The 18,825-nt window shown below is 32.3% G+C and overlaps 1 protein-coding gene and 1 long non-coding RNA gene across 2 annotated transcripts; both read left to right on the top strand.

Annotated features, from left to right (window-relative positions):
- The first annotated feature begins 347 nt into the window (after window positions 1-347).
- LOC134279553 (uncharacterized) lies at window positions 348-4,057 on the top strand. The gene is made up of 3 exons (XR_009994674.1): window positions 348-414; window positions 3,440-3,547; window positions 3,744-4,057. It is a non-coding gene; the product is annotated as an uncharacterized LOC134279553 (long non-coding RNA).
- Window positions 4,058-7,506: 3,449 nt separating this feature from the next.
- Window positions 7,507-17,543, top strand: LOC134279554 (uncharacterized). Its single transcript, XM_062761957.1, has 6 exons — window positions 7,507-8,421; window positions 13,802-14,060; window positions 14,188-14,362; window positions 14,597-14,839; window positions 14,929-15,035; window positions 15,272-17,543. Exons 1-6 carry the CDS (start codon window positions 8,418-8,420, stop codon window positions 15,576-15,578), a joined length of 1,095 nt encoding a protein of 364 aa, XP_062617941.1. The 5' UTR covers window positions 7,507-8,417; the 3' UTR covers window positions 15,579-17,543.
- Window positions 17,544-18,825: the final 1,282 nt, after the last annotated feature.

Genomic DNA, 18,825 nt, shown 5'->3' on the forward strand with positions numbered 1-18,825 from the left:
GTCAAGATTCTTCAAATGAGTTATCTCCCTTTGCAATTTTACATAGGTGGCGCTGTAAAAACAATGGCAGCCTCCATGGTTAGCTGTACGCTGCAAAGTTATTTTGACGCATCCTCTGATGTTTATTGCAAAAATATGGGTGAAGTGACATAAATTGGTTGAAAGGATTCTACAAGAACAGATTAGGCATAGTTTTCGGGCAAAAGTATAGCCATGTGTCGTGTTGATTAGTATATTGACCTTGTTGACGTTCTCCCGAAATGTACTCGCCTACTGACACCTTGTGATCTATCTCAGAAGTTTAAATTCTACGGTAATCCACCAGAGTCCAAGAGTAAACTCTCAGAGATATTGTCAGCTTACTCGACTTGGAGAGGGAAGATAATGTACATTTGGACAGTTACATTTGACCAGGTAAGATCAGGTCCAGAACACTGCAGAACAATTTCTTGATTAAGATAATTAATTTTGTAGCTTGAAATAGCTATGTTATGAGCTTTAATATGTTGACGGTGTGACCGTTAGGGCGAGCGCATATACTTATCCATATTCATTTAGATTGGACATGTAAATCTGCACGTGACATTCGGTGCGTATTAGATTCTTACGTCATATGACGTCGTTTGTATGTTGCTTTACCAAACGGAAGCCTGAACAAGGCTGATTTCAATCAGTTTATGACTATCTTTCTGCAATAAACAGATAAATTCCTTAAATCAAGACAAGCTTAAGTTTATTATTCGTTTAACTTTTGTTGTTATTCTCGCAAGAATGTTGCTTTAGAGTTTGTGTATGAAGCGATGCATTGTGGGTCTAAATTACTGTGGTAAATAATTCTTTGGAATGAATGTGCAGTAGTCTGAATTTTCTCTTTGCCCAGGCGTTGTCATCAGAGCTCGCAGTTACGTGCATCGCTTTGCAACCCTTGCTGCACTCACTATTAATCTATTCAAAATAGCTTGGTAAAGCTTTTTATATGCAGTCAAAAGTATTTTACTTTACAAGTCCTATATGACAATGTATTATGAGTCTTTAAAAAAAAAAGCAAAAATCATAGATACTTGTAGTATTGCAGCTGTTGAATACTTTTAATTTAATAAGCAAAAGACGAATTTCCATTTTCTTAAGAGCTCGGGTACACTACCGTTAATGGAAGGTAATTTTCAACACAATGTTTCTGTCTCTACTCTAGCATTCTAAAATTAATTGAATGAGTCCCCAAGCAGGGTGTGTCGATTTACCCAAATGGACCCAAATGGACCCAAATGGAAACTCAAATGGACCCAAATGGAAATCAAATGGAATATAAAATATATATATTATAGCGAATTCTCAAGTTTTTACTGATTTAAAATATTAGAAAATAATAAAATTAAAACAAAAAGAGAATATTTAAATATCATTTTTTCTTCAATTGTACTTTTAAAAATCCGATTTAATTCTATTTGTAATAACTAATGAACATAATTTAATACAAAACTGAAGCATTTGATAGTTTCTATGGCCGTAGGAACGGAGGGTGGGGCATGCCAACCCCAACCCCCCTCCCCTGCCCCTACCCCCAAATAATTTTGCCGGTATATAGAAAATCATCAAAACTTCATGTTTCAAAATACAATATTAGAGAAAAATAGGGAAAAAAAATCCATTTATTACTGTAAGTTCATTTATTTTCATCATTATACAGTGGACCTTCAGATATCCGGACGCCATATATCCGGATGCTTCAGTATCCGGACGATTTTTCATCGGAACGAAATTTTAAAATGTTATTCTGTCTTGTTTAACTGGTGATTCAGATATGCGGATGCTTCACATATCCGGACAAATTGACTGGGAACCAAAGCGTCTGGATAAATGAGGGTCCACTGTAAATATGTATGAAAATACGATAATAGGTATTTAATATTCCATTTGATTTCCATTTGGCTCCATTTGGGTCCATTTGTGTTTCCATTTGGGTCCATTTGGGTTCCATTTGGGTCCATTTGGGTAAATCGACGCGCCGCCCAAGCATGACAGTCTACTATTTGTTAATACAAATCAGAAGCGACACACGGTTTTCGTCGATTTACTGCATACTTTATTTACTTCATCACCAAAAACAATAGAGTTTCTATTTTACTTTATACAGCCAAAATTGAAAGATTAGTTTCCAAAGACACTGCTCAATGCTCACATTTAAAATTGTAGTTTTAGATAATAAATACAGTGAACCTTCAGATATCTGGACGCCAGATATCCAAATGCTTCAGTATTCGGACGATTTTTCATCGGAACGAAAATTTTTAACGTTATTTTGTCTTGTTTAACTGGTAATTCAGGTATCCGGACACTTCACATATCTGGACAATTTGACTATGAACCAAAGCGTCCAGATAAATGAGGTACCACTGTAGTTGCTTCCAATACATACCGTACAAACCTTGTGATGTTTGGATGTCTTACTTTTGATATTTGATTAAGGGGTTAAATGATAATTGTGCACCTTGTGCTGCTGTCTAAAACTATGTAAAGAAAACTGATAGCCAATTTACATGCAAATTTAAGCTGATGTGTCATCAGATAATCTTGTCGTCTAGACCTGTTTAAGTTACTGTGCACTCCCCTATGTGCAATGAGGCATGAATAAGTATGATGGTATGGTTAAGGCAGTGTTTGAAATAACTGTTGCTCAACCGCCTGAGATGCACAAATTTTGTCACAGGCAAACAGATTTGTAACAGATTACAGATATGACACCCAACTGAAAATGAAAAACTTTTCAAAAACATGACCTTGGTCATGACTTTTGAATGAAAAATAAAGGGCTTTTCTCATTGGGATTCAAAACCAAGGCACACATGGATCTTAAAAAATAGATAGAAAACTTGGAATGGTTTAAGTAACAATCTTTTAAAATCTTCTCAAGAACAGCAAAGTGATGATATGGAAGCATTCTCTGGTGATGTAGTGTATAATAAATTGGTTAAGTTAAACCCCCCTTTGGGTAGGATGGGGCCACAATGGGGATCAAAGTTTCACATTGCAATATATAGGGGAGAATCTTCCCTAGAACAGCAAAGCCATGATTAATATTGTACTGATATGGAATTCATTAGAAGAAGCCTCAAATAGTGTAGATTCTGTTTAAATTGTACTGAAGTTAAAACTGGAGACATATTGCAAATGATGAAAAATACACTAGTAGAAAAGATATTTCACATACAGCAAAACTCGTTTACTACGAACACGGATATAGCGAATTCACAGATATAGCGAAGTTATTTTAGATCCCCAGCTATATAAATTTAACAAATTCCTTATATGGATATAACTAATTGATGTAGTAAAGTAATTTCATAGGTCCCGGTGACTTTGTTATAACTTTGTTTTACTGTATTTCATAAATTAGTATTATTGTTTTTCAGATGAATTAAACCCCATTTTATTTTCACAGAATGTATGCGATTGGGCTGCATCATGGTTTTAAAGGAAAAGGTTACACTATTTATTACAGACAGCAAGAAAACATCATTGAACACCACCAACTAATAAGACTCCAAAGGTGGGAGAATATATGTCATGCATTTATAGATTTTTAATGAAATTACTGCATTATATAAACTTGATATTCCATGTAAAGTAATTTATAAAATCAAAATAACCATTTTTTACCTTAATAATAATGTAGCTTAAACTAAAGAATTCTAAATTGATGAATGATAAGTACATGTACATGTATATTGTAATTATTATTTTAGGAATAGTGGAAAATAAGATATTTAAAGCTGTCAAAAAGCAGAGATTAGAGTTCAGTGGATTCTATGACGGTACTTTGGATAATGTTAATCAGGCAGCAATTCTCTTCCCAAGGATCTTAAGTGCTTTTAGAAGAGGGCTAACAAACAAAGGACAGTCACTTACTACAGAAGAGAAGCAGGGGAGATTAGTGATATTCTGAGTGGCATGCCTGCACCTTACAAAGATGTAAAACTTTAAAAATTGTGTTTACATATACAATGATTATATGATAAATGTATCTAATAATCAATATTAATATGATTAATATTTTCAAATATTTTTTTTTACATTTTACTGTTCATTAAAGAAAAAATAATTTGTTTTGTATTTGAATTTGGAAATGTAAAGGAATTTATTTTAAAATGTAAACTGATATTCTTACATGTAAACATGTACTGACGTGTGTACATGGTGTATATATTGGACTCTGACAAAAGATGATGCTACTTCTTTTTTTGGTGAAATTATTAATCACAATGATTTTTGTGCACACGATTTTTTTTTATTTTCCATAGGGTATGGTATCTATGAAACCTACTCAGCCTTTTTGTTTGGCTATTTTTTAAATCATAGATATATTTTATTTTCTTGATAACTGAAATCCTCAAAAAATGATATTTTGTTGTTTGTTGTCAACATGAATTATCTCCCCCTTTCAGCTTGAAATTAGAAATAATACTGTAGATATAGATATAATTTGATTAATGAAAATAAATAATTGTGTTGTATTTGGATTTGGAACTATAAAGAAATTGTTTTGAAATGCTATTTATAATTTAACATGCATAAATATATACATGACATTTATTTGACCGTAACGATAAAGTGAATTTCCCATTTTTTGTATAAAACTCTTCAATGGCTTTTGGAAATTAATAATCAATTGCACAAAAATGTTTTTAATATTTTATTTGCCATAAGGTATGGTGTCTAGGAAATAAACACTGCCTTTCTGTTTGGCTGTAGTGTATTTTTCTTTAAATTTTTTATCATATAGCTGAATTTAGCTGTAAATCTTTTTAAAATTGAAAATTTCATGTTTTCTCGACATGGATTATCTCCCCCTTTCAGCTTAAAATTAAAAACTATTATTGGATGTGGTAATATTTGGATTAATTATGAAAAGTAAATGATTTGATTGTATTTGAAAAGGGAAATATAAAAATATGGTTTTGAAATGCTATTTATTTTTTACATGCAAACATATATGGCATATATTGGACTGTGACAAAAAAAGTGAAATTACCATTTTTGTACAAAATTCATCAGTTGTTTTGAGAAATTAATAATCATTTGCACAAAAATGTTTTAATAATTTTATTGACTTTAGACTATAGTCTCTATGAAACTAGCATGGCTTTTTAGTTTGGCTGTGGGGTTTTTAGAAATTTTTGATAGATAAAAATCCTAAAAAATGGATATTTTACATTTTTTGCCGATATGGATTATCTCCCCTTTTTAGCTTAAAATTAGAACACATTACTGGTCATAAAAATATTTTGACTAGATATGGATAGTAACTACTCATGCTGTATTTTAATAAGAAATAAACATAAATGTGTTTTATTGTTTAGTTTTCTTTTCATTTAATCTTCATTATTGGTATTTTTGCCTGTTTTTAGAGGAAATTTCAGCCATTTTTTGCCCAAAACAGTTTATCGGTTGCCATGGATACCATTGGCAGAATTAAAAAAAAATTATAATATTTTTGGGAGTATCTTAGCATACTCTACCAACATGCAAAGTTTGAAGAAATTCTGAAACCCCCCATGAATCACCTTCTGCATGATTTTTACACGGAGCCGTACTTAAAACAATACGCTGAAATTCAAAAATATCGAATGCCATGTTGATGTTGCACAGAAGGAAAGTTGGAAAGAGGGTGTCTAGAACAGGGGAATCATGATTAGCTTTGGATGGAAGAAGATAAAGACATTTTAAGTCCCGGTAGGTACAATATTGTACAGTATTTTATGTGTCCTTGAATGAAGAATGCTTCTGCTACTGTTCATTAGTCTGGACACCACACATTAAACCATGTAAACTACCCGACAGTGAAATCGTTAGTGCACTATTTCAATTTTGTAATAATTTAAGATCATGGATTTTAACTCGAATTTCCTCGTTTGGGATCGAACTGATGTAAAGAATTTTACCTGTACGTTCCTTTGTTCAAGATAACATTTACAGAGTATGATGTACAATTTAATAAATTATATATTTTTTAAATGCATGTTCATGATCATTTTCAGATCTTATGTTTGATGGCGTATGATTGACTTTAAGACACTTAGCAAATTTGATAGACATCATTTCGGGAGTAGTTTACACAGTAAACAGTAGTTTTTAAGAAACGTTTGACGGTAAAAAAAAAAAAAAAGCTTATTACTCAAAGGTGTCCCTATATTTTGAAAAATGAGTGAAAAAAACAGCGTGTACTAATGCCTTAACAATTATTTTAAAATATCAGTAATTGTAGTTATCCACGTTTGTTTGATATTCAAACAGACAAACGTTTGAATAATTATTCCAGAATGGACAGTTGGTAAATACATTTTACATAGATTTCAGCACCATTAAAATAAAGGCGAGTAATTGTAATTATATTTGGCGTGTGAGGCTTCTCGCGAAATTACGCCATAATTAATTACACGCGTATATTTAGGAATCTACAGTTATAGAATCGTCCGAGAGAATCCGAGTAGAAAATCCAAACTGAGGCCAAAACGTGTGAGAATCGTGTACAAAGCGTGTGAGAAACGTGTACAAAGCGTTTCTTGCAGCCTTTCGTGTAAACCGTGCAGCCTCTCGTGCAAAGCATTTCGTGTAAATCGTGCAGCGTTTCGTGCAAAACCGTGAAGCGTTCCGGGTAAACTGTGCAGCGTTTCGTTTGCGCAGCGTAGTAGCACGTCTCAGGGTCTGTACTTTCATTGGGTGGATATAAAAGATGTTTGAACATCCTCCACACCAATCTGCTTTCAAATTGGTAACATTACCTATTGGGGAAATGTGCAAGTTTTCTATGGGTAACTGGTCTGAAGGGCCCCAAATTCTTACTTGCATATTGTTGAAGCAAGGGCATTATTTGGTCAAGTTTAATGGGTGAAAAACCTGGGTCCCATAGCCCCGGGGCGTAGTCCCCGCTATGCAATAGCATTTGTTGAAGAAGGGCGAAAATTGTAGTTTTGTGCACGAGGACTTTGGTTGTTGAAAGTGCGGGCTAAGTAACATTGTTGCACGCCGTGAGGTTTGTTACACTTCATGCATAGGTGTGCATATGTGCAACCTGTTTAGTACAATAGCCTTGAAAGTTATTGTTGTAACACTTGGGCTGTACCATGTGATGCAGGTAAGGACCTCCCTGCCTGTGTTTGCGAGATATTAGATGTCGATGTCCTCCCAAGAAGTTGACTTATCAAGGCTAAGCTTGAGTCTAAACTGCTCATCGTATTTTATAAAGTTGCCCCCTCCGTCTGCCCCGATTCGGACGTCATGCATGTATATGAGTATGTGTTGGGTTTTGGGAGATGACACATTAAGATTGTATGCCGGAAGCGAAGTCCTAGTGTAAGCCGCCATTAATCTTTCCGGAATCCTCGATGTTTTACATTTACCCAAGTAAAAATCTACATAAGGAGTTCCAAGTAGCCTGTAAACTGGTTTTCTTTTTAGAAGAACTAGCTTAGAAGGGTACAAAATGATCTACTTTCGGTTTAGTCCTATTTGAAATCAAAATTTAGAAAAAAGTACATGCTTATATCTATAGTTTTGGTGTCTCATCTATATATTGATCCTCAATACTATGCCTTATCAAATTGGTAAGCCACACAAGGAGAACTGACAATGACGTGATTTCTATATATAGATTTGTTGACGCCAAAGGAAAACTGGTCCTCGCACAATTTAAGAACTAGCTTACAGGTGTGCGATCAATAGACCAAATCCAGGTAAAATAAACCTAACAGCAGGGACTGCGATGCTTAAATTTATACGCATGCTTTACAGTCGAAATAAAAACAAATAAATATGCAAAGTATATCATTCAAAGACTAAATTAGATTCTGCAAAAAATGAATGAAGAGTGGTCAACGCTAATTTTATGTTAATTTTTTAGACTGTAATTGGATTTATTAAATTAATTCCTGTCAAACTTTAATGATTAGCTGCTTTTAAATGAAGTATAATTATTGTTGATAACTCTGTATTGTGTTAAGAAATTATAGTTCAAGGAAAGTATTTGATTTTAAGTAAATTGTAAACACCCAGAAGCACAAATACCGCTAGAATGAAATTTTACCAAAAATCGCCTGGATGCTCTCGCAGACGTCCGTGCTTTGCATATATATAGTGCGGCCAAAAGAAACTGCGCATTTTACGCTGGACCTTGCTTGCAAACGGAATCTACCTACCTTCTAGTGCTATATTATTGGAATAATTTGTGACCTTAGTTGGATCTAATTGTGAGAAAATCACATGCCTTCTATGTCTATGTGCCTATAACAATATTTGATATTGGATCTTGTACTTTGAGCTACCTTGCTGCTGTGCAGAATACTATAGTGAATGTTTTATAACCTGGAAATATTTAGCTTCTGCGATTGATGTTACAAATTTGGATATAGGACATTCATGCCATGGGTAAGTAATTTTAAAATATAATTTGGTTATTAACTAATTAAGACATCTAGACAATATGAGGGCTTTTCATTGTGGAATTCATCAAGGTTTTCCATTTTTCAGAGATATGTATGCAGGGCGCCAATGTTCTGTAATTGCTTTAATTGCAATTTGTTTTTTTACTCTACAGAGAAATTGGACTGGCTTAATATCTAATGACATTGAGAATGTGGTAAGGGAGGGTCATTTAAGATATGTAAGGCATTTAGAAACTATGGGAATTGAACCTAGAAATTTACAGCACAATGAATTGCCTAATTTTATTGAAACATTTATGCCAAATGTCTTTAATGCTGTAAATATTTATGTTGAAATGTCTCGATCAACATATGGTGTTGTTGGACTTCCTGGAAATTTGGCTGCTCAGTCTACAGATTTTGAAACTGGACTCTTCATTTGCTTACAATCCAGTCAGTCTGTTTTACTCACATTTGGGGATTTCACATACAGTGTTGTGGTTAATCCTATTGATAAAACCTACTTGTTATTTGATTCCCATGCCACTAATAGATATGGTATAACTGATGGTGATGGATCTGCAGGGGTGTTCTACTTTGAAGACTTTCAGGAGTTATATCAGCATTTAAACACATTGCATAGTGGACAGGAATTTGAAATTTCAGGCATTGATATCACTCCAGATAGTAGAATTGTTAGAAATCAAAATAACGTAGAAACTACTACTTATACTAGACAAATTGAAACAGATACTGTCAAGAACTACCAGCAGGTAAGTAGCACAAAAAAACATGCTAGGGAGGAAAGTGTTTCAAATCACACTTATGCTTTGTCTAACAATTGTAATGTTAAGAAGAAGAAATTCAATGTTAATCTTAACAACACAAAGTCTCAAAACAATTTGAATCATACTTACCATAAAGTTGATGAAATGGTCAATATTAATTGCAGTGGGCAATTCATAAATATTGTTTTGCCAGAAATTAATATAAACAAAGTTTATGACATTTTACCAAATGCGCCTCAGACATGTGATAGTACACATAATGCAGCCTTTATTTATGACCCTAAAAGTCTTCAATTAGATAAACAGTATGAAAAATTGATCTCTATGAAACCAGATAAGTTTTGTACAGTATGTAGACGATTTTTATTTGAAAATCAGATAATGTATAGTAACAGTGAATATGAACTGTATGATGTGTCTGTAGGTGATGTTCTTTGTAGTTTATGTAAACGGCATCTAAACAAAGGTATGAGTCCTTTAGACTTTGTATGCAATGAATTAAGTCCTGGTGATGTGCCAACTGAATTGCAGAATTTGAATTTAATGGAGAAAAGATGCATATCTTTAATTAACACATTCTTTTCCTTACTTGTATTACCTGCATATCCAATAGGGCAACTTGGAATGCGAGGTCTAGCTATTCATTTACCTATGCAACTTCCTGACCTTGTAAATAAATTACCACGAGATGGACAAAACTCAAATTTAGCTTTCATATACTCCTCAGCCAAATCTAAACCAAAGGTTATAAGAGTTAGGAAGGTGTTTGAAGCACTTTCTTGGTTGAAAGTACACAATTATCTTTATAAGGACCTAAATATTTCTAATTGGTCTAATTCAAATTATACAGAAAATGAACCATGTGATGTTAATATTGAAAGCATTCTGGAGTTAAGTGGAATACCTACAGATTATGTACAACCAAACATAGATATGGGAGCATCTCTTCTTAATAACAGAAGGGGAATTTCATTACCTGTTGTTAATGATTTAACAAACATAATGTGCAAGACTAATGGAGAGGAAATGACATTTCCATGGTTATTTCCATATGGAAAGGCAGGTTTTAAATATGAGAGACAAAAAAAATTAACATTCCTTCAGTATTATAAATCCCGTTTATATAATATTGACTCTAGATGGCGTAAAGATATTTCATACCTTTTCAGTTCAGTAAATTCTTTTGAAAGTAATAGATTATTTGAATGCATTTCAATTTACATGCGCATTAAGAAAAGTGATAATAACTTATTACAGCTGCAGAATTTGACAACACCTTCCCCTGATTTAATGTCCAATTCTTACATGTTTATGAAATCAATAAGAGGTACAGTAGCATATTGGAAAGATGTTTTGTTTGATTTAATTGCAATGATGAAAAATCTAGGTCCTCCCACACTGTTCATGACTCTTTCAGCAAATGATTATCATTGGCCAGAACTTGCAACAATGTTGAATGTTGATTTAAAAGATTTGCCTTCTGCTGTACAACAAAATCCTCTTATGGTAGCAATACACTTTGAAAGAAGGTGGCGAGCATTACTAAATAAAGTGATTAAGGGACCAAAAGCCCCTTTAGGTATTGTAAAAGATTTCTTTGCACGTGTAGAATTTCAAGCCAGAGGAAGTCCACATCTACACATTTTCTTCTGGATTGAAGATGCCCCTAGCATTTATAATGATACTGCAGACAATGTAACTTCATATATTAATAAAACCATTTGTACACAATTTCCATCACAATGCAAACATCCAGAATTACATAATTTAGTTAAAAAGCTGCAGGTACATGATCATCGACAATCTTGTTTACGTAGAGGAACCTGTCGATTTGGATTTCCCTATGCAGAATGTGCAAAAACTCATTTATTTACAAGTTTGAATGTTACTTCATCAAGAAAGTTCTATGAAACTAAGAGAAATTCACTTGAGTCCATGATAAATGCATATAATCCAACTATTTTGTTACATTGGCAGGCAAACATGGATATACAAATGGTTGATGGACCTCTAGGTGTTGCTTATTATGTATGCTCTTACATTTGTAAATCCGAGCCTAATACTCTAAAATTAGCTCTTTCAGAAACTTTGAAGCAGTTGAATGAAGCCAATCCCCCAGTTTCATTTAGAAAAAGGCTAAGTAAAATTGGATTTTGTGTACTAAAACATCGAACTTTAAGTGCACAAGAAGCTGCCTATAGAATTGGCAATCTTCAGTTAATATTTTCCTCCAGAGAAACTATCAGATTAGTTGCAGTGAAACCAGAAAATAGATATAAAAGACTGAAATCCAGTGAAAATTTAAAATCATTGCCTCCAAATTCCACTGACATATTTGAAAATAATATCTTTGATTATTATTGTGCAAGACCACAAGAACTATCCACAGTGAGCCTTTTCACATTCTGTAGGCTGTATAAAGTGTCTCATTCAAAGAGTAGTGGTAGTAAAAAAAATATGCATCAGATACAGTTATGTAATGGGCATTGTGTTTTTGTAGAAAAAAGAAAGAAACCTGCTGTAGTTCGAGTAACTAAACCCTCCCGTCATACTGAGGAATATTATTACAGTTTGCTATTATTGTTTTTGCCTCATGTCAACAATGATGATCTCTTAAAGCCATATAATTCATACAAAGCAGCTTTTATCAATAAGAATAATGATTTTGACAAACAAGCTGTGAATATCGGTTATTCAGGTGATGAACTAGAAAATATTATTCGATCAGTGCATTTATCAGAGGCAGAAATAAATGTAACACCAGTATCAGATTATGAAAATTGTCCACCAGTGATTATAAATGATACAATTCCATGTGTTGATTCAAATAGCTCTAGTGCTGAACACATCAGAAAAAGTATCTTTAACAAAACTACCTCAATTGCCAATGATGATATTGAATGGCATCAGTTAGCAACTGGTATTAGCAACACAGATTTTATACAATCTATCGAGTCTTTAACAAATGATCAACAGAAAATATTTTTGTATGTGAAAAACCACTTTCAAAGAAGCAAATCTCAATTACAGATATTTATTACTGGTGGTGCAGGTGTCGGAAAAAGCTATTTAATTAAAACTCTTGTAGAATATACCAATACTATGCATGCCTTATATGCAGGAGTAAATCCTGTTGTTGTTTTGGCACCAACTGGTGTTGCAGCATGCAACATTAATGGTTATACAATTCATTCTGCATTAAAAATACCAGTTCAGCACTCAAAGAACTATGATTTTAAACAATTGTCTTCACAAGTGTTGCAGAAGCTCAGAAATACTTTTCAATATGTTCATACCATAGTCATAGATGAGATAAGTATGGTAAGTGCAGTAATGTTAGAACACATTCATTTACGATTGCAGGCAATCAGAAATAATGACCTGCCATTTGGTGGCTTTCATATGATTCTTGTGGGAGATTTCTTTCAGTTAAGACCAGTACGTGGAAGTTTTGCTTTTTGTCATTCTATTTTGTGGAATGGATTTCTACCATTTGTACTGCAACAAAATGTTAGGCAAGCTGAAGATGTCACATATATGAAACTGCTCAATAGAGTGAGGATTGGAAATATGAATGAAAATGACATTGCCTTATTAAAAACCCGTTTAGTTAAAGACCATTCAAATTTCTCATCCATTTTTCATATATTTCCTACTTGTAAGCAAGTTGAACATCATAATTCAAACGTCCAGAAGACCTTGACAACTGAGGAATTTGTTGTAAAAGCTCAGCATTTTTTCTCACAAAATGATTTAACACCTGACATTGAAGTTGATGATGCTAATTTAATCCCGATTGATGATCGTGATGCTGGTGGCTTATTATCTTCACTAACCTTGTCCGTTGGAACAAGAGTAATGTTAGTTAGAAACCTTTGTGTCAAGTTTGGATTAGTAAATGGAGCAAGAGGTTATATACATGCAATACACACAACTCCCTGTACTGATGAAATAATTGTCAAGTCCGTTGATGTTAAATTCAATAATTCAGAAAAACTACCAAAATCAGTTTGCAATTTTAATGGATCTGTAAGTATTGAAATGTATAGTCAAGAATTCTATTATGATGGACGATACATAATCAGAAAAACTTTTCCATTGATGCCTTGTTGGGCTGCAACTGTCCATAAAGTTCAAGGTTTAACATTAAATGAAGCAGTTTTATGTCTTGATGATACTTTGTTTCAAAATGGACAAGCATATGTTGCATTAAGTCGTGTAAACAGCTTGCAAGGTGTTTTCTTAACAGGATTATGCCTTGGTAAAATAAAACCAGATCAGCTAGTGTTGAACGAGTACCTAAATATGTTGGAAAAATTTAACTTACTCAAATAAATTTTTCATTTCTGCATTCCTAAGTTTTGCATATATATATTGAGTACAATGCTTGACTTTGCACTTATAGAACTTGATTAAAAATTTTTGCCAAAATTTTGAATTGATTGTGAGGCATGTATCTTCATTATATCATAACAAAAGTGCTTCTTAATTTTTATAAGGTATGTAACATTTTATTATGCATTTGGGTCATATATCCATTTTTCAGGTGTTTTTTTTTATGTTGACAAATTTTAAATATTTTTTTCATAATTTCAGATTTCATCTCGTTAAATACTCTACCACAGAATCCTGAGAAGGATGAATTCTGTAATGGCTTCTTCAAAGTTTGTGTACTTGACTGTGGGAAGCCCCAACCATACAAATCTACCAAAAGAGGAGAAGCAACAATGCTCCAGGCAACCTGTGCTGACATTACAAAATACGACAACTTTATTTTTTATGCTGTTGATCACTTTCCACTCGTAAAAAAAAATGAAAGCATCATCATTAAGGATGTGATCAAAAAACCAAATGGGTACATTGTTTCAAATATTAAATACCAAATAAATAAATAAATGAGGCCTTTTACATTTACAAAGTAAACCTGAAATTTAACTCTGTTTTAAATGCATCATAGAAGACAATTTTTTTTTACATTTTAGTAACATTGCAGTGACGGTGAAGTCGGATGTTTTTGTGAGTAGTGCACTACAAGTTCCACAAGAGTTGCGAGAAAATTATGAGAGAGAAACAAAAAGTGGGAAAATTTGGGAAGTCAAAGATGCCGCAATATCGCCTCAAAAAACAACAATCACAGTGTGTGGCCAAGTAGTTGCAGTAAGTACATATTGATATAATTTTATATTAGGTTTTTGAAGAACATGTACTTTAAAAAATGTTTTTTTTTTTATCAGAATCATATTTTGTTTTAATTTCACATTCTTATCTGCATTGATAATTTATTATTTGTACATATTACATGTTTATCTTGATATTCTCAAAATCAAAACATTTATTCTTTTTCATGATAATTTTTTATCAAGTTAATAAATTTTACTTTGAAATTTCTAGTGCAACAAGATCACAACAAAACGAATTCGGGAAACCCAGGAAGAAGTAAAATTTAAAAGAATTAAAATCAAAGACAACACGGGATCTATTAATGTTGCCCTTTGGCGTGACATGGCTGAAACAGAAATTGCAAAAGGAAATTGCGTTAAACTGCTGAACTTCTCTAGGACTTCCAAGTTCGATCATGTGCTGCAATCACAGAAGCCAGTTCTTGGCAGTAAGCCTACTGGATCGTCTATAGAGGTATAGTATTTTTAGAGTCTTTTAAAATAATTTTATGTTAAAGTTTGTCTGTATGGTCTGTATCTGTCATTATTTATTAATATTTTCAGTTCATGCCAGACATTGATGACATCTCATCCACAGACGATTCTGAAGATGAAGACCTCAGCAAAGTCACCGGGCAGGTGCTAGGGGTCCAATCCCTGTATCTGTACAGGTAAAATGTTATTTCAACTACATATTGGGGAATTAAACATCTTTTCATAATAAAGACACTTATTAGTAAACTACATGTCTACATCATTTATTTATATCATTTATAACACTGGAAAATCTATATCAAATAGAATCTTCCAATATTATTGATCATAAAAAGCATGCTTGCTATAAAGTTTTGTAAATTTTTCCAATTCTCCTTAGAAGTAAGTATTTCTCTTTCAATTTATTTCACAGCTGCTGTATAAACCCACCATGCTGCAAGAAAAAGCTGCAAAACAACATCTGCACAACTTGCAATATGCACTATACCGCAGCAAGTGCTGGTTCTGGGGCAGTATGTAAAATCCTCCTTCAAAGAAATGGCATGAACATGCAGACTTATACCATGTTCACAGAACTCATCCAGTCCCTCTTGTCTTCCATGAACTGTGATACTGCACTAGACAGCACAACCGTGTCAAGGATTGTAAATAAAATTCCATTTACAGTTTCTTACGTTGCTAATGGCAACAAACTTGCACACATAAAATATATTTCATGATTTGTTGGAAAGAAAACATTTATCCTGTCTTTGAAGTTATGTACATTATTACAAGGATAACTGATAGAACAATAATTATTTTATGAACTTGCACTTCTCTTACAATAATTGTTCTCCAATTTTTGCCCAGTATGTTCAGTATTTCAAATGTTATCATGAGTAATTTTTATTATCTGTTACATGATTGTTAACAATCATGATTACTAGAATATGCTCAGAAATATTTTTTTCTTTGAGTTTTTCTTTATTGTACAACTGATGCTCAACATTCATTAGGATTACATGCACTTTAACATTACTTGGACTGGTTTATAACTTTAAAAAAATATTTCTGACTGGCTTTCTGTATAGTACTGATGATAAACAATCTTGATTTAAATATGTCTGTTGAGATTTCTTGGGATGTGGTTTTTTTTTTATTTGTGCACAATTCTTTTAAGTAGATGCCTTATAATCAAGATTATGACTGTATGTCCTTGAGATTTCTTGGAATGTTTTGTTATGTTCCTTTTTGTGCACAATTTATGAAAGTATATGCTAGCGTACAACTGATAATCAAGATTATGACTGTATGTCCTTGAGATTTCTTGGAATGTTTTGTTATGTTCCTTTTTGTGCACAATTTATAGAAGTAGATGCTAATGTACAACTGATAATCAAGGTTATGACTGTATGTCCTTGAGATTTCTTGGAATGTTTTGTTATGTTCCTTTTTGTGCACAATTTATGGAAGTAGATGCTATGTACAACTGATAATCAAGGTTATGACTGTATGTCCTTGAGATTTCTTGGAATGTTTTGTTATGTTCCTTTTTGTGCACAATTTATAGAAGTAGATGCTATGTACAACTGATAATCAAGATTATGATTGTATGTAATTTGAAAATTCTTGGAATGTTTTGTTATTTTCCCTTCTTGTACAAATTTTTTATTTAGATGCTCAACAACAATAATTTTATGTACTGGGCATTTTTCCAGCATGTGTCTTTTTGTTCAGTAATTTTGGCTTTGTGTTCACTTTTTAAAACTGCAATTGATTACACTCCTTCAACTGAGTTTTAACAGTTATAATATTTCAACTTTAACATTTCTCAGAATGCATATTTCATTTTTCCTTCTCTCTTCTTATGAGATACATGTGGACATTACATAATTTACAATTGTCCTGTTGATGTGTATATAATATATAAGGTTTAAAACTGAATTATGTCCCCATTTCATAATCAGTAGTATTTGCTTGTAGTTGTTTAAAATGTAGTTGTTAAAATATAGTTTAGTTTTTTTCCAGGTAGAGTTGGAAAATATGTAGTTGTTTAAATATAGTTTAGATGTATTCCAGGTAGTTGTTTAAATATACATTTGCATTCCAGGTAGAATTTTAAAATATGTATTTCTTTAAATATAGTTTAGTTGTATTCCAGGTAGAGTTTAAAATACATTGTATGTAAGTTTAGTTGTATTTCAGGTAGAGTTTTAAAATATGTAGTTGTTCAAATATACAATAATTGTATTCCAGATAGAATCACATTTTACTGCCTACAAAAGATATCTCTTTTGATGCATAACATTTATATAGAGCTTGAATCACAACTTTTTAACAATAGTTTGTACTTTATATACACAATGAGTGTGTGAAATATTTTTCATTTATTCACCAAAGGCTTTTTTTTTATAATGTTGTTTGTATAATTCCGATCTTAAAATACATTGTACGGCAGAATTTATGTTCATACGTTTTGTTTAAAAATTGTATTTGTATTAAGAATTTGAGTTGTTTTTTTTTACTACTACCAGATAGTTTGTATTTGTAGTTTTTCTTTATTGATTTTTTACGCCTTTCACCTTTATTAATGACATATCTTTGGAAGTATAACAATTAATATTCTGTACATTTTTACATTTTCAAAACTTCAGAAGGATTATATATTATGCATAAAAAATTCTGTTCAACATCTTAAAACATATCATTCCATTTTTAATCATATCAAGTTTATTCCTTCATTTCATTGATTATTATTGTATTAAAATCTGTACTTGATTTTTTTTTACTGAAAAATGTTCTTTTCAATAAATGTTTTAATTTTTTTTCTCTTCATTATTTTTTTATTTTAACTCTGGCTTTTATTTCATAAATAAAGAATGGCTGCAATTATTTTTGGATATCAGTAAAATGAAACCAAAGCAGTCTGTGATAAACGTAAAATAAGAAGGAAAAATCACTTTTATAGGCATTAATAAATATATAGGTAGTATCCATAGTTAAATCCCTGCGTGGTAATCTGCCCCTCCATTTTTAATTGCTGTTGCTTGCACCAGCAAGTAATCTTCAGAAATTTAGTTTTGCTGTATTATACAAGGAGAAGAATTTTTTTTAGCCCAAACTTTCATTTCTTCGGTTATATTGATCTTCAGCATGACTATTTTTTAAATTTTGCAGTCGCTACATTGCGTCGTCCCTGCGTTTGGCCTAAAAATGTTAGTTTAAGGGACTCTGACCCTCAGCCAGGAAGGACAACTCTTTAATTTATAATTTAATTCAAAAAGTTTTTAAATGAAGCTTCAAAATTAAATATTTTCATGCAACAATTCTCATTATATGCCTCTCAATGTGTTTTAAGGTTCTTTGCAAAGCTCCATAAATCACTTTTAATTTCATATAATGTTAAAAAACACTGGTATCTAAAAATGCTTTTATGGGATAAAAATTTCTACTTTTAATTAGACCTTTCTGAGAAGTTCAAAGAACTTTGAAGCACATTGAGAGGCATAAAAAGAAAGTTGTTGCATGAAAAGATTCAATTTTCAAGTTTCTTGTGAAGCCTTTTTGAATTAAATTATAAATTAAAGAGTTGTCATTCCTGGCTGAGTCCCTTAACAAAACGTAGGTAAAGGTAGATTCTTTTGAAAGGTTTATATACTTAGCCTATGTGGGTAGCAATTATCTTTGGACTGTTATGTTATGTTATGTTAAAAATACCTGTCAGCTTATTTCTGACGGGATTTTTGCAAGTATAAAATTAGGGAAATAATCCATATATTCAGCATTAAAATATTTTCCTTTCTGTTTTCTTTCTTTCACATTATTGATACTAAAGAGATGACATTTCAGGGGGAAAGCCAAACTTGGATCATATTATCATTATTGCTTAAATTTAAATCCCACACAAGTATATGTACCGTTATCTTGAAATGCGTGTTTGGGGCACCGAGGGGGTCACTACATCAAAAGTATGGCTGTGTGTGGCGA

The sequence above is a fragment of the Saccostrea cucullata genome, unplaced genomic scaffold (assembly GCF_032062105.1).
Source record: "Saccostrea cucullata isolate Sc308-1 unplaced genomic scaffold, CSIRO_AGI_Scuc_v1 ctg1102, whole genome shotgun sequence".
Taxonomy (NCBI): domain Eukaryota; kingdom Metazoa; phylum Mollusca; class Bivalvia; order Ostreida; family Ostreidae; genus Saccostrea; species Saccostrea cuccullata.

What these genes read in the sequence shown, in the direction of transcription:
- LOC134279554 (XM_062761957.1), top strand. An exon ending in TGTGTGGCCAAGTAGTTGCA is followed by an intron (nt 14,363 to 14,596) that starts GTAAGTACATAT and finishes TGAAATTTCTAG; the next exon opens with TGCAACAAGATCACAACAAA. An exon ending in CAATCCCTGTATCTGTACAG is followed by an intron (nt 15,036 to 15,271) that starts GTAAAATGTTAT and finishes TTTATTTCACAG; the next exon opens with CTGCTGTATAAACCCACCAT.